The sequence below is a fragment of the Protopterus annectens genome, chromosome 11.part0 (genome assembly GCF_019279795.1).
Source record: "Protopterus annectens isolate FY-2018-M chromosome 11.part0, PAN1.0, whole genome shotgun sequence".
NCBI lineage: Eukaryota > Metazoa > Chordata > Ceratodontiformes > Protopteridae > Protopterus > Protopterus annectens.
Genome location: NC_056745.1, coordinates 834,805,625 through 834,817,971, shown reverse-complemented (window position 1 = coordinate 834,817,971; position 12,347 = coordinate 834,805,625). Strand labels below are relative to the sequence as shown.

The 12,347-nt window shown below is 37.7% G+C and overlaps 1 protein-coding gene across 1 annotated transcript in view; it reads right to left on the bottom strand.

The window, feature by feature from the left end:
• The window catches only part of LOC122815001 (oxysterol-binding protein-related protein 8-like), a 170,377-nt gene that overhangs the window by 128,414 nt on the left and 29,616 nt on the right, over window positions 1–12,347 (bottom strand). The window contains exon 3 of the mRNA XM_044087256.1: window positions 7,367–7,402. Within this exon, the coding sequence (XP_043943191.1) occupies window positions 7,367–7,402 (36 nt within the window). The remainder of the gene's footprint in view (window positions 1–7,366; window positions 7,403–12,347) is intronic.

Here is a 12,347-nt window from a genome sequence, read left to right as displayed (position 1 = left end):
GTTTTACAAAAAGCAACAGAGAAAGGAAGATCTCCATTGCTTTTTTTAAAGATATCTCGCTATGTTAAACTCATTTAACATAGCAAGATAACAGCAACGGAGCTCTTCCGTTCTCCGTTGCTGTCCAAAAAAAAAAAGACTTATACTAATGGAAAAAGTCCGGGCAACCGGACCTTTTTCCATTAGTATAAGTCTTTGATTTACAACTTATGTATTTATTGATCAGTGTCAGATTTTGAGTCCAATATTAGTTCTGTCCCTTTTACTCCCTCCTGAAAGTGGTGACTTTTGGAGAAGAAATATAATGAATTATACTTAACAAATGGCAACAGTTAGAATTATAGTAATTCACATTCTCTGTTCTGTCAAAGTTTCAAGTTAATAGTAAGTAGCTAGGCTGGTGACTTTTGGAGAAAATGTGGTGCATTATATTTAACAAATAATAGAAGTTATAGACTTCAGAAACTGTATATTAATTCATTTTCTCTTATTTTGTCTTATTCTGTCAATATCTCAAGGTAATTGTAGTAATATTTTATGTGTCCCTGATTAATTCTTGTTTGTCACGGATTCTGCTCTGGCTTGTCCTTGATTGGCTGAGTTAAACGATTTAGTTGGGAGAAGATGTGGAGGGGCTGGAAATGCAGGTGCTGAAGAGCTATTTTTTTTTTTTAATAGTTGCATTTGAATGCTGTTCTGTAGCAATTTTCTCCTGAGTATGTTGCATTTTATCAATGGTTTTGTCTTTATTTAATTTATTGATGTGTGTCTTATTGAGTTTTATAAATGCACAGTATTTGCTAACTTAATACTTCAGGCGGAAAGCCCACTTCAGCCATGCCCCATTGAAATGGTATGTTTTTGCACAGTGCAAAAATAGGGTATTCCACATTTTGGTCTGTGCTTCACAGTGGCTTCTTAAGTGGTTGAGACTATGGTGTGTGTGTGTGTGTGTGTGTGTGTGTGTGTGTGTGTGTGTGTGTGTGTGTGTGTGTGTGTGTGTGTGTGTGTGTGTGTGTGTGTGTGTGTGTGTCGTAGCACTGGGAGGTGTACAGGGAATAAAGACTGTGTGTGTGTGTGAACCAAAATGGACTGGAATAGGCTATTTTACCTCAGATTATCATATGCTTTTCTACTGTAGACAAACATCTTGAAGAAGAAATGGACTAGCCACTACAGTTAATAAAAAGATGCCAAGGTCAGTGCTTGATTATTATCCTAAAAATTATAAAATGACCTCAATAAAAATACAAGCCATCCTGTTTAACATTACAGTAATATAATTTAATGCTCCACTTCTGCTGAAGAGTAGGAGGTTTACCAGTTTTACGAGGATCTGAAGCACCTTTTGGAAATAATGCACTCCTCTCCTCCCCAAATAAAAAGGATACTATATATTCACTACAGATTATTAGAATGGTAAATTTGTTATTTAACTTACATTTAGATTAATGGGCAGGTTTGGCTTTGAATTGTGAAATGAAGCAGGACATAGACTGGTAAAGTTCTGCCAATATATTTCAGTAGTCACAGCAAACACTAAAAAAAAAAAAGCTTTTTTCTTTTTTACTTTTAAACTGTAGTAAACTGCTTGCTACAGTTTAGACTACAGATGAAGCTCTACAACACTCAGGTTTGACTGCAAATTCAATACCAGCTTTTAAAAGCCAGTATTGCACTAAGAACAATAAGATGATGGACGACCAATCGCACCCCCAAACACTTCTCACTCAGAGAATTTGCCCCAGTCTCCCTGCACCAGTTATACTACCGGGTGGGTGGGGCTAACTAGAATGGGGTGGGGTTCTGATAAAGCAGGTCAATTATTTTTACTTGTAATCAAACAGATGTGGTCATTTACTTTCATCCAAAGACTGTGTTAGTATGCACCCAATCATTATAGCCTCTTTAACGACTACATATACACCTCACAAATTGAGTCTCAGGTAAAATGGAGTCACTGTTTTCCCTGCACTTACCCAGTGCCCCTCTGATGTTTTGCCTTATCTTGGCCCCATACCATCCATACAGATTACTTATCCCTTGCTTTTTCAAACATTGACTTACTTTTTACCTTCCTACCCTCCATGCTTTTGACACACTCTGACTGGCCAAAATTCTGCTGCAATAGGTCGGGAGGATATAAGGGAATTAAGCCAGCGGTCTAGGGTCTGCTAGGTTCCCAGATGTCTTGCGGTTCTAAATGGTCTAAGAGATGTTAGTGCTTTTTCATAAAGTTTTGATTTAATAATGGTCTGGACAAAAAATCATGAGTAAAGAAAGAAATTTATTCCTCTCTTTTTTTGGATTGAGGAAAAATAAGTTGTGTGCCCTCCAAAGAGAGATAGTAATCCTCTGTGCATCCTGTATGGTGTTAGTTTGGTACAAAAGTAAAAGTACAAATGGACAGAGATATATATTGTACAGCTGAGGATCTGGTAGAAAACGCCAAAGGGCATGCAAGACTGACCCCTGAAAGGGCAAACCTAGGAAAAATGAAACACAAATGTAAACATACTGGCACAAAAAAAGCACACCAAAAAACAAGGTGGGGGTGGAGGGAGAAAGTGGCTACTGCAGCAGTGATCATTCGATCATTTACTGGTATGGCAAGTTTGCTTCCACAACTGCACTATATTAATCATATTGGTCACTGCCTCAATAGCCTTAGCTATATAGATAAATTACCCTATATAACATATGCCCATCATAAATAACTACATTTGGGAGGTAGAAGGAAAAGAGTCCAGAAGCCGTTGGAGTATGGCCCAAGCAAAGCCTGATATGAATCTACAGAAGGAATCAAACTTATAGTGCTTTGTAAAATTTTGTACAAGGGACCAAGTATAAGCTTCTAGAATACTTCTAGAATCCAAAACTTTCCAAAAAGCCACAGATGAAGCCTTGACCTTGTCTGCAATAGTTTTGTCATGGTGATTATAACAAAAGTTAATAGCCTTAGGCAACCACTTGCACATAGTCTGTTTTGACAAAGGTTGTCTTTTCTTTTTATCTTCACAAGAAATAAACAATTGATTTAAAAATTTGAAAGATTTAATTTTGTCATGATAGTATCTGAGTTGTCTGTAGATATCCAAGGTAGGGAGTATGCTTGCTCCCTCATTTTCAGGTTCAAGAAAGAAAACAGGGAGATGGATGGTGTGCCCTAAAGTAAGGATAAAAGAAGGATTAGCTCTAAAAGAAACCCTATCCCTATTGAAAATGACATAGGGTTTACTCACCATAAGAGTCTGCATCTCAGATGCCAGGTCAGAGCAATCAGTAAAACCATTTTCTATGTTAAGAACCTCAAGTCGGGCAGGTTAGTTGATACAAATGCAGCAAGAGTTAGCTTCTGTAACACAAAATTAAGATCCAAAGGAAGGGTCACCAGTTTTCTTGGAGGCCTCTTATGCAAGCCCCTTTTAAAAACATTTTGACATGAGACTGCATTGAAAGAGGAGGATCCATAGGCAGACATACTGAAATGGTCAATAAATGAATCTTCATAGAGGAATAAAAAAGGCCATAGGATAGTAACCCACACAAATATTGTAAAACCAGAGAACAATAGTCCTGGGTGGGTGTTGGTTATGTTGTTGGTACCAACTAGAAAACCTTTTTACATTTTCTAATATATGATTTTCTAGTAGCAAGTTTTCTTCCCTCCATTAGTAACTGCTGCACATCCTCAGTAAACAAGTACCTAAATGGAATTAAGACCCTACCATCTAGGCATTCATTTGAAGTCGGTTGATGTTTGGGTGCATCAAATGCCCACGTTCTTGTGTGAGTATATTCAGTCTGTGAGGAAGCTTGTGGTAATTGTCCCATATAAGTCCAAAAAAAGGGAGTCACCACAATGATCTTGGGGATTCCTTCTAAATCTTCAAAAGCACCCTGGATATTAGTGGAAGGGGTGGAAAAACATACAGGAACATTCCTGTCTAAGGAAAAGAAAAGTCATCTGGCTTCCAGACATTTTTGCATGGAGTCCTGGAACCATGCTAGTTAATTGTTCAGACAGGAGGTAAAGAGGTCTACTTCAGGAACTCCCCACAGATGGATCAAATCTTGGAAGACCCTCTGATCTAGCTTCCATTCATGAGGGTTTGTTCTGGCACTGCTCAGCATGTCTGCTAGACAGTTTTGTTCTGACAGAATGTAGGATACCTGTAGAGTGAGACTGTGCTGTGAAGCTGTATCCCAAGCTAATGTGACTAGTCTACAAAGGGGATATGACCCATTTCCTGATTGCTTGTTGATGTACTACATTACTGTGGTATTGTCTGTAAGACAGTTGAGTGTTTTGATCAGAGCAAGCATCTTCTTGATATTTATGTGCTTGGATCTTTTTTTTTTTTTTGGTGTCCAACAACCCCTGCACTTTTATTCCTCCTAAACTGCTCCCCAAGCAAAGTCCACAGTATTTGTGATGACTGACTGCTTTGGAGCAGGCAGGGAGAAGGGAAGACCTGGATTTAAGGATATCTATTGTCTTCACCAAATGATTTATCTTTTAACAAACCCCAGCAGTGGGATTTGAAAAGATCAAGGGTTTTGCTGCTGGGACAAACAGATGTCAGCAACCACTGTATCTTTCTCATGTGGAGTCTTGCCAAGGGTATCATCAGAATCACAGATGCCATGAGACCCAAAATTCTGAGGTATTTGCACACAGTGACTGAAGTCCGAGTGTAAAAGTTTAGAAATAAATCTAAATATAGCTCTATCTTTTCCTGTGGAATAAAAGCTCTTTTAACTGAGGTGCCTAGCTGACATTCTTGGAACAGCATGAGATAAAGAACCAGTGGAAACAAAAGAGTCTCATTTGGAGGATGAGGCATGACCCCCTGGAAAGGAGGAATTTCTCCCACTGCCATTTCTAACCTTGAAAATGATTTTCAGAACACATTTGTCTGAAACTATCTCTTGCCAAAGAGAAAAATGGAGATCCAGACTTTCTGGAAGAAAAAAGGGTCTAGGGTGGTAGGGGGTCACAAGGTCTCTTGAATAATCATTCAGACTTGTTAGACTCTTCTTGGTTTGGGGGATGTTTCTAGACTACTTTTTTCAACCCCCCATACCATTTCTTCTTAAATGTCCGTTTGCCTGTATTTTGTTGAGACTGTTTATTCTGCTTTTTGCCAAAACTGGATGAGGAGATAGAAAATCCCTTGGAAAACTTGGAAAAGGAGGGATGAAAAATCATAGAGATTCACTGGATCAGCTTGCCCATTTTATCACATTGTTTGATCTCCTGTGCAGCAGAGGGGCAAACACTAAATCTCAATCCAAAGGTAAATTTAAAATCTCATTTTAACATCATTTGAGAGGTTCAGTGGCTAAAGCCCTGGAAGAAGTATCAACAGAGTCATACACACACTGAAAACAATGTGTAGTGACCTGTGCAACAGAAGAAACTAAGTTATTAAAAGCACATTTTTCTCACAAGAAGAAACTGCAGATAAAACATTCCTCATACTTTCAAATTTAGTCAGAACAAACTTTAACATATGCCAATTAACAATTCTGAAAAACAAAGTTGTAGAAGTATATACATTTTATTCATAAATATTAATCATTTTCCCATCCTTATCAGAAAGAGTAGAACTGAAACTAAGTGCTTAGCAGCAGTGGAATCAACTAAAGCTATAGCTGCTGGGTCAGGTTTGGGAATAGTGTACAAAATTTAAGACTGAGTAACTTTAGACATCCCATTTGCTTTTTTTCGGGATAGATGACTATCGGAAAAATTGCTGGTGTAGGATCTGGAAAATCTTTCTAGAGCAACTCACAGTAATTTGTAAGGAATCAAGACACTTCAATGTCCTCCCACTGAAAACGTTGGCACATACTAGCAATAATTTCAGAGAATGAGAAGCCCTCACAAGGAGTATCAGAAACTCAGATTTCCTTTGAATCTGCATCTGAAACCCAAGGGGAAAAAATGAATCTGTCCCATCATCTTCCTGTTCAGATTCAGAATCCTGAATGTCTTCAGTAAAGGAGGTAACTCGCTTTGTTTTACCAAAAATTATGTTACAAGAAGGATCAACAGCCTGAATTAAACCATGAGCCAGACATAGTAAATTACTTTTTGCAAAGAAATTTGAGGAGCAGTAGATATCTTCTCAGCTCAGTGTCAGAATGCAGTGTGCAACCCCCACTGCTTATATGTTTCAACCTCTTATCTCAAGAATCAAGGATAAAGCCAAACAAAATTGTAATAATTAATCAAAATCAGGAACAGCTCTTGCCTTTATACTTACAAACTTGCCAGAATAACAAGCTTTGCATTAGCATGCTTTTCTGAAGGCTATTAATTCTGAAACGCAAATGTCTGTCATCATTATTTGCTGAATACAATCCTCATTAATGTTCCATGGAAACCATAAACTTTAGAAGGAATAGAATAGGCTAAAATATGGCACAAATAATCAGAGACATTCTGAAAAATCAGAAATAATTCAGACCATCTATCTATGTTCACCCACACACACACACACACACACACACACACACACACACACACACACACACACACACACTTAAAGATGCATCCCATATATGTCCTGCTAATTATATATACAAACACTGAGACTGCAATACAGTCGGGAAAGGGTAGACTCCCCAGTCCCCCATTGTACTATCATTTTGCACATTAGAAAAGCCATTATGTTTGATCAGCTGATTTTCGATCAGCTGCACCAGCTTTTTTGCATTTTGACAAGTCAACTATCTCAACCTCTTATACTAAGAATAAAGGAGAAAACTAAAAGTAAAACAATGGTGGACAGAGGACCAAAATTCAGGAAAACTACTGATTTTTTATACTTAAAATCTTACTAAGATAGCAGCCTTAGCTAAACTATGCTTTTTATTAAGGGCCTTTCAGTGTGAATCTCAAAATGGCTGCCATCATTATTTACAGTCTGCAATCTCATTTACCAGGAAAACACAAACTTTACAAGAAGCAAATCAAAATAAGACATTAAAAAAGGTATTCTGCAAAATGAGGGACAGTTCAGAGTGGTTATTACACCACCTGCTACATGCATGCACACACACACATACATTTTACATAGATGTAGATACAGATATAGATATAAATGTAGATATAGATTCATAGGTAAGTACTAGGCTAGCTGTCCTTGCAAGCCATTTTAAGCCTAGACAGTTTGCCTTTTTGTGCCCAAAATAAACTATCCCATTTGATCATAGATTGGCCTTATTTATCCCATGGTCAATTATTATATAATGCCCCTAATAAAATTAACTGGGATCATACCAGATAATTACCAGATATACTAATATCTGTACCATCATACAAACACATACACACACACCTAAATGAAGCACTTACCTTCCCTTGTGATACAGGCAGTAGTAGAAATACTGCCTGCAAACAAAAAATATATAACATATAGATTAGAAAAAAAAAACTTACTCCTCCACTTGTGGCTCTGCACTAATATGTTACCTACCTCCCTTTACTCCAAGACAGACTGTTTCCAGCCACCTGATACAGCCTGAGCCAATAAGAAACTCCTCAATGCTTAGTGCTTTAGCAAACAGACACTAATTGAATGTTGTTTTGGATGTCCTGAGAGCGCTACTGATTGGCAAAGTGAACAAAATGAAACTGACAAGCCACTCTGTTTTGAAAACAGCCCAGCAAGCAAATTAAGACAATCTGTTTTTTTATTTGCTTTGGAGCTCCTTAGAATTGTGCATTTGCCGAGTTCCAATGAGCTCTAAAGAAAAAAACAATCAATTGGACAGCCTATTATTATTTTAATTTAAAAATAATAGTTGCCTAAATTTAGCACACTTTCTTTTTCTTTTCAACTAGGAAGGCTGCAACCCAGCAGCCAATATCACAAGTCACCCCTGACAATAGCATGTATAAGTCTTGGACTAGCAAATACAAAAATGTAATCTTGGCTATTTGCAAGTGAATAGTTTTGATATGTAAGTGGATGGTTTGTTTTCAGAGGAGGCAGGAACTCAGCAAAATAATTTTAAATGACAAGGTACCTAGAAGCAGTGTAGCTCTGTTTGTTATAGGGAGAAAATGATCTTGTGAAGTAAGCCATGATGATGTGTCTTATGGTCTGCAAGGAAGGCAAATGCATACATTCTAGATTCAATGGTTTGAAGTTTTTGGGTGTTAGGGGTCAAATGCAGCGCATTTTTGGCTCGAGCTGTTTATGTAGCTGGAGACAAGAGGAGGGAGATACAATAAGACAATTTTAGTTTTGAGAATGTTTTAAAAGTGATGCTCTTGATGTGAGCAGTGAATTTAAAAAGAGGGTCATGAGTTAGTCCAACTTATTTTTCTTCATTTGCATTAAGAATAATATTTCCTTTTAAATCTTTAAGAAGTAAGGCTGGTAGTGAAGGGAGTTTCTTTGGGGTTGAGAATAACATGACATTAGTTTTGATGATGTTCTGTTGGCATGAAGCCATTTACATGGGGCTCAGAATTTGCTTTGTAGATCTCACTGAAGAGACTGATGCGTTTTGCTGGCATCAAGCATAAGAATATTATCTGTGTACATTATGATATTTTGATTTGGTAGGTTTAGAGTAATGTCATTGATAAATAGTGAGAAAACAGTGGTCCAGAAACAGAACCTTTGGGAACACCAGTTAAGTGCTCCCTAATTAGAGAAAGTAATATTAGTGAACATTTGAAAGTTTCTGTCTCTTAGATGGTTTTAGAACAATAATGTTATTTGACATCCTTCCTGTATTAACACCCTAAAGCAGCTGTTGACCCGCTGCCACTGTTTTGTGAGGAAAGGTTATTTCCTGCAATCATAGTACTGGTCATTCAGTCTGTTCTGCCTGCAGCTCTTAACCAGGTTAAGTATTTCTGCCTAGTGGTGTATAACTATTCCCTGTGTAACTCACTGGATAGCAAGTTTGCTCACAAATAGAACCTGAGAAGTATGGATGGGTGGCACTACCTCTCCCAAAAGACTTGTCATTAGTGGCGTGCATTAGGAGTCAGTCCTTGGGCCACTCCTTCTTGGCATTTACTTTTCAGACTTCAAAGTTAATGTAAAGGGTTTGTGGCTTACCAAGTTTGGATGTGACTGTGAACTTGATGCCATCATAAATTCCTGAGAAGACATCATGATCCTACAAGTGGGCATGCCCTGAACTAATAGTTAGTATAAAAACATGGACTAAAACTAAATAACAAGAACTGTATAATTGTATCCATCAGAAAGCATGACTGCCTTTCCAGCTAACATATTGACAACACACTCCTGTAGTCAAGGATCTGGGATTCTGTGTGTTGACAACAAACTGTTCTTTGATTACCACATATCCCACTATCACAAGGAATTCCTCTTTCACTGTGCAACTTATATCTGAAGGTAGGACATTTGAGTCCAGGGATGTAATCATTTCACTGTGCTTAGCATTCATTGGGCCTATCATCAAATATAATGTCCCTTTTGGTACTTACTTGTCAATACACTTGTCACCACTGGAGCAACCACAATGCTTCCTAAGCTTCAAGGGCCTAAATCATAAAAACTATGTAGACCATCTGAAATCCTTGTCCCTCATCTCTGCAATATCCAGACTACAGGATGACCTCTGTCTCATGTATAAAGCCTCAACAGTCCCTATCTTGTTGGACATATTACTTATTTGCAAGGTAAATGGTAGTATAAGTAGGTATCTCAATCTCTGTTGCAAAATAGATAGAATATGTTGGAGTGATATGTATATGCCGAATACAGTTCCACTTCTATGACACTGTCTTTCAATCCACAAAAGGCCACGTACTTCTCTTACACTATTCAAGTGTAATTTGGATGAATGAATTGATAATGACAAATTCACCCCTAGTTGAGCACCCTTGTCCCTCCTGGATAGAGGCAGCATGTTAAATAGCCCAACATATCCTTGTTCTGTCCTTCTCTGGGGTATTTGTAAATAAAATATAAGGGCGAAAAATTACTATGGGAATGCAAGGTTAGGTTTCTTAAGATTCTCACAGATCAATAGTCTACCTATGAACCTATGAATCTGGCATCACAAGATGAGATACAGATTATAAAAGTATCTTTCTCATATACTCACGTGTAGGCCTCACTGTTCAGCAGCAGGTCAGAAGGAGCAACTTGGAAATTCTCTGAAGAAAAACTGAGATCATAGTCTCTGCTTTCTCTGCCATTTTCACATTCCAACTTAGAAGGCATTGTTGCCGTCAGATCCATTGCATTCATAAAGCATTGCCCTACAGTGAATAATAGATTCAGTACAGTAAAACAGTATACTATTATGTTACTCAGTATAGTAAAACATTATGCCATTGTGTTATTCAAATCAAATTTGGGAAGCAACCATGCTAGAAATGCCCGCTATGTTCTTTCATTTTTATTTATTCTTCATACCATACAATACAGAATACATTTGGACTTTTGGGATCACTTACAAAACAGCCCTACAAATAATCTAAAAATGTTTCTTCCATGACAACAAGCCAGTTTTTTGTAAAGATATTTTTATTCTGTTAAGGAATATATTTCCAAATATTAACTGGGAAACTGGTTCTGCATCTTTGATCCACACACGAAGAATGTTAGCTCACTTTACATGTTTTTGTAAAGGGGGAAGGGGCAATGAAATAGGCATAGCATCCTGAAATTAAGGTAATTCTACATAGCTGACAACTGTGAACATTTTTGTCAGGTACCCTCGACATTTCTGCTCATCTAATGTAACTACAGCAAATTTATCAAATAACATTTCCCTTCTTTTAGGCATGCAACCCATCCTGTGCCTAGCTGCACTATCCAATCTCAAACTGTTCTCATTATACCATCCCCACCCACTTCTGTTCTAAATTCCTTCTCAGATCTCATTCTGCTCCCTCCCCATCAAAACATACCTGTTCTCCACACTCTGATCACTGCTCATTACCTCACCTCACCATGCTGCAAGATTTTTACACATTGACCATGTTGTTTCCCTCCTGTACACCCTTATTCATACCCCTCCTCCTCTCATTCCTAATATCCCTACAAGTAGTAGTAATGAATAAGCACACCCCAACCATTACTTCATCCCCACCTATCAACCATCTTCCCACTAACTACTCAAACTGTATTTCCCAAAACTCCATTCTACTGTTGTAGCCCCAAAATACTAAAAAATGTCAGTCCCAATGTCAAGGTAATACTTCCACCCATCACTGCTAAAAATGCCATAATAAACAAACTATCTTTCTCCACCATACATCAGTGTGGTGGCACCCAACCCAACCCAGGTCCCAACTAAACCACAAACCAAAGAATACACCCTAAACGTTTAAAAATAGTCACTCTAAATCTTTGAAGCACATGCATCAAAATCACAGATTTTTATGCCTGGCTGACTCAACACAACCCAGACTTTCTAGCCATAACAGAGACATGGCCAAAACCTGAAACAAAAGATTCTGAAATACTACCCCCTGGTCACAATATTATTAGGCTCACTAGAACATTTTGCAAAGCAGGAAGAATAGCTATAACCTTCCCAAATGTGCTCACAGTAACTCCCTATACAGACACAACCCAAAGAAGAAATCTTAATCCCATTCCTAAAACTTAATAGAGACACAAGAATATGCATTGCTGTGCTGTATATTCCCATAGCACAGAACATTCAAACACTTGCAAACACGCTATTCTGGACAGCAGATACAATCACAAATAAAATTACTCTGAGTGATGTAAACATTGACTGGCAGTCTTTATCTGCAAATTCAGCAATCAAATGAATGGACTTCTTTGGATTCACTCAACTTATTAATACAGCAATAGGATATGGCAAAAATAACTCCCATCAATCTATTCTGGACTGGATTCTGGTTAATGACCCATCTAATTTTACCTCCACAGGTACCCTAAGTGACCACCTACCAGCTTATACCCACAAGAGTATTAGACAACTAACAAAGGAACATAAGCACAAAGCTAACAGTAATCTCTCCAGTTTCTCCAGAGTCTTTCATTGAAGCTCTTAAAGCAGTTAACTGGTGCAGCCTAAATAGAATCCCCTTAAATGATTCAGTTGAATACTTCAATGTAGCATTTTTAAATATTCTTAACACCTTAGCCCCACAGCACAAAAAAAGCATTAAAAACATACTCCATAGCTCACCAACCAATGCAACTCCTTAGAATAAAAATGACAAAAATTGACAACTTTTTAGACAGATACAAAACCGAGTCAAGAAACAAGTTAATATAGATAAAAAGTTGTATTATATTCACTTACAAGACAGTAATAAAAAGCAACCCTAAAAAATGATGGCCCTTCATATCCTGTCTCAT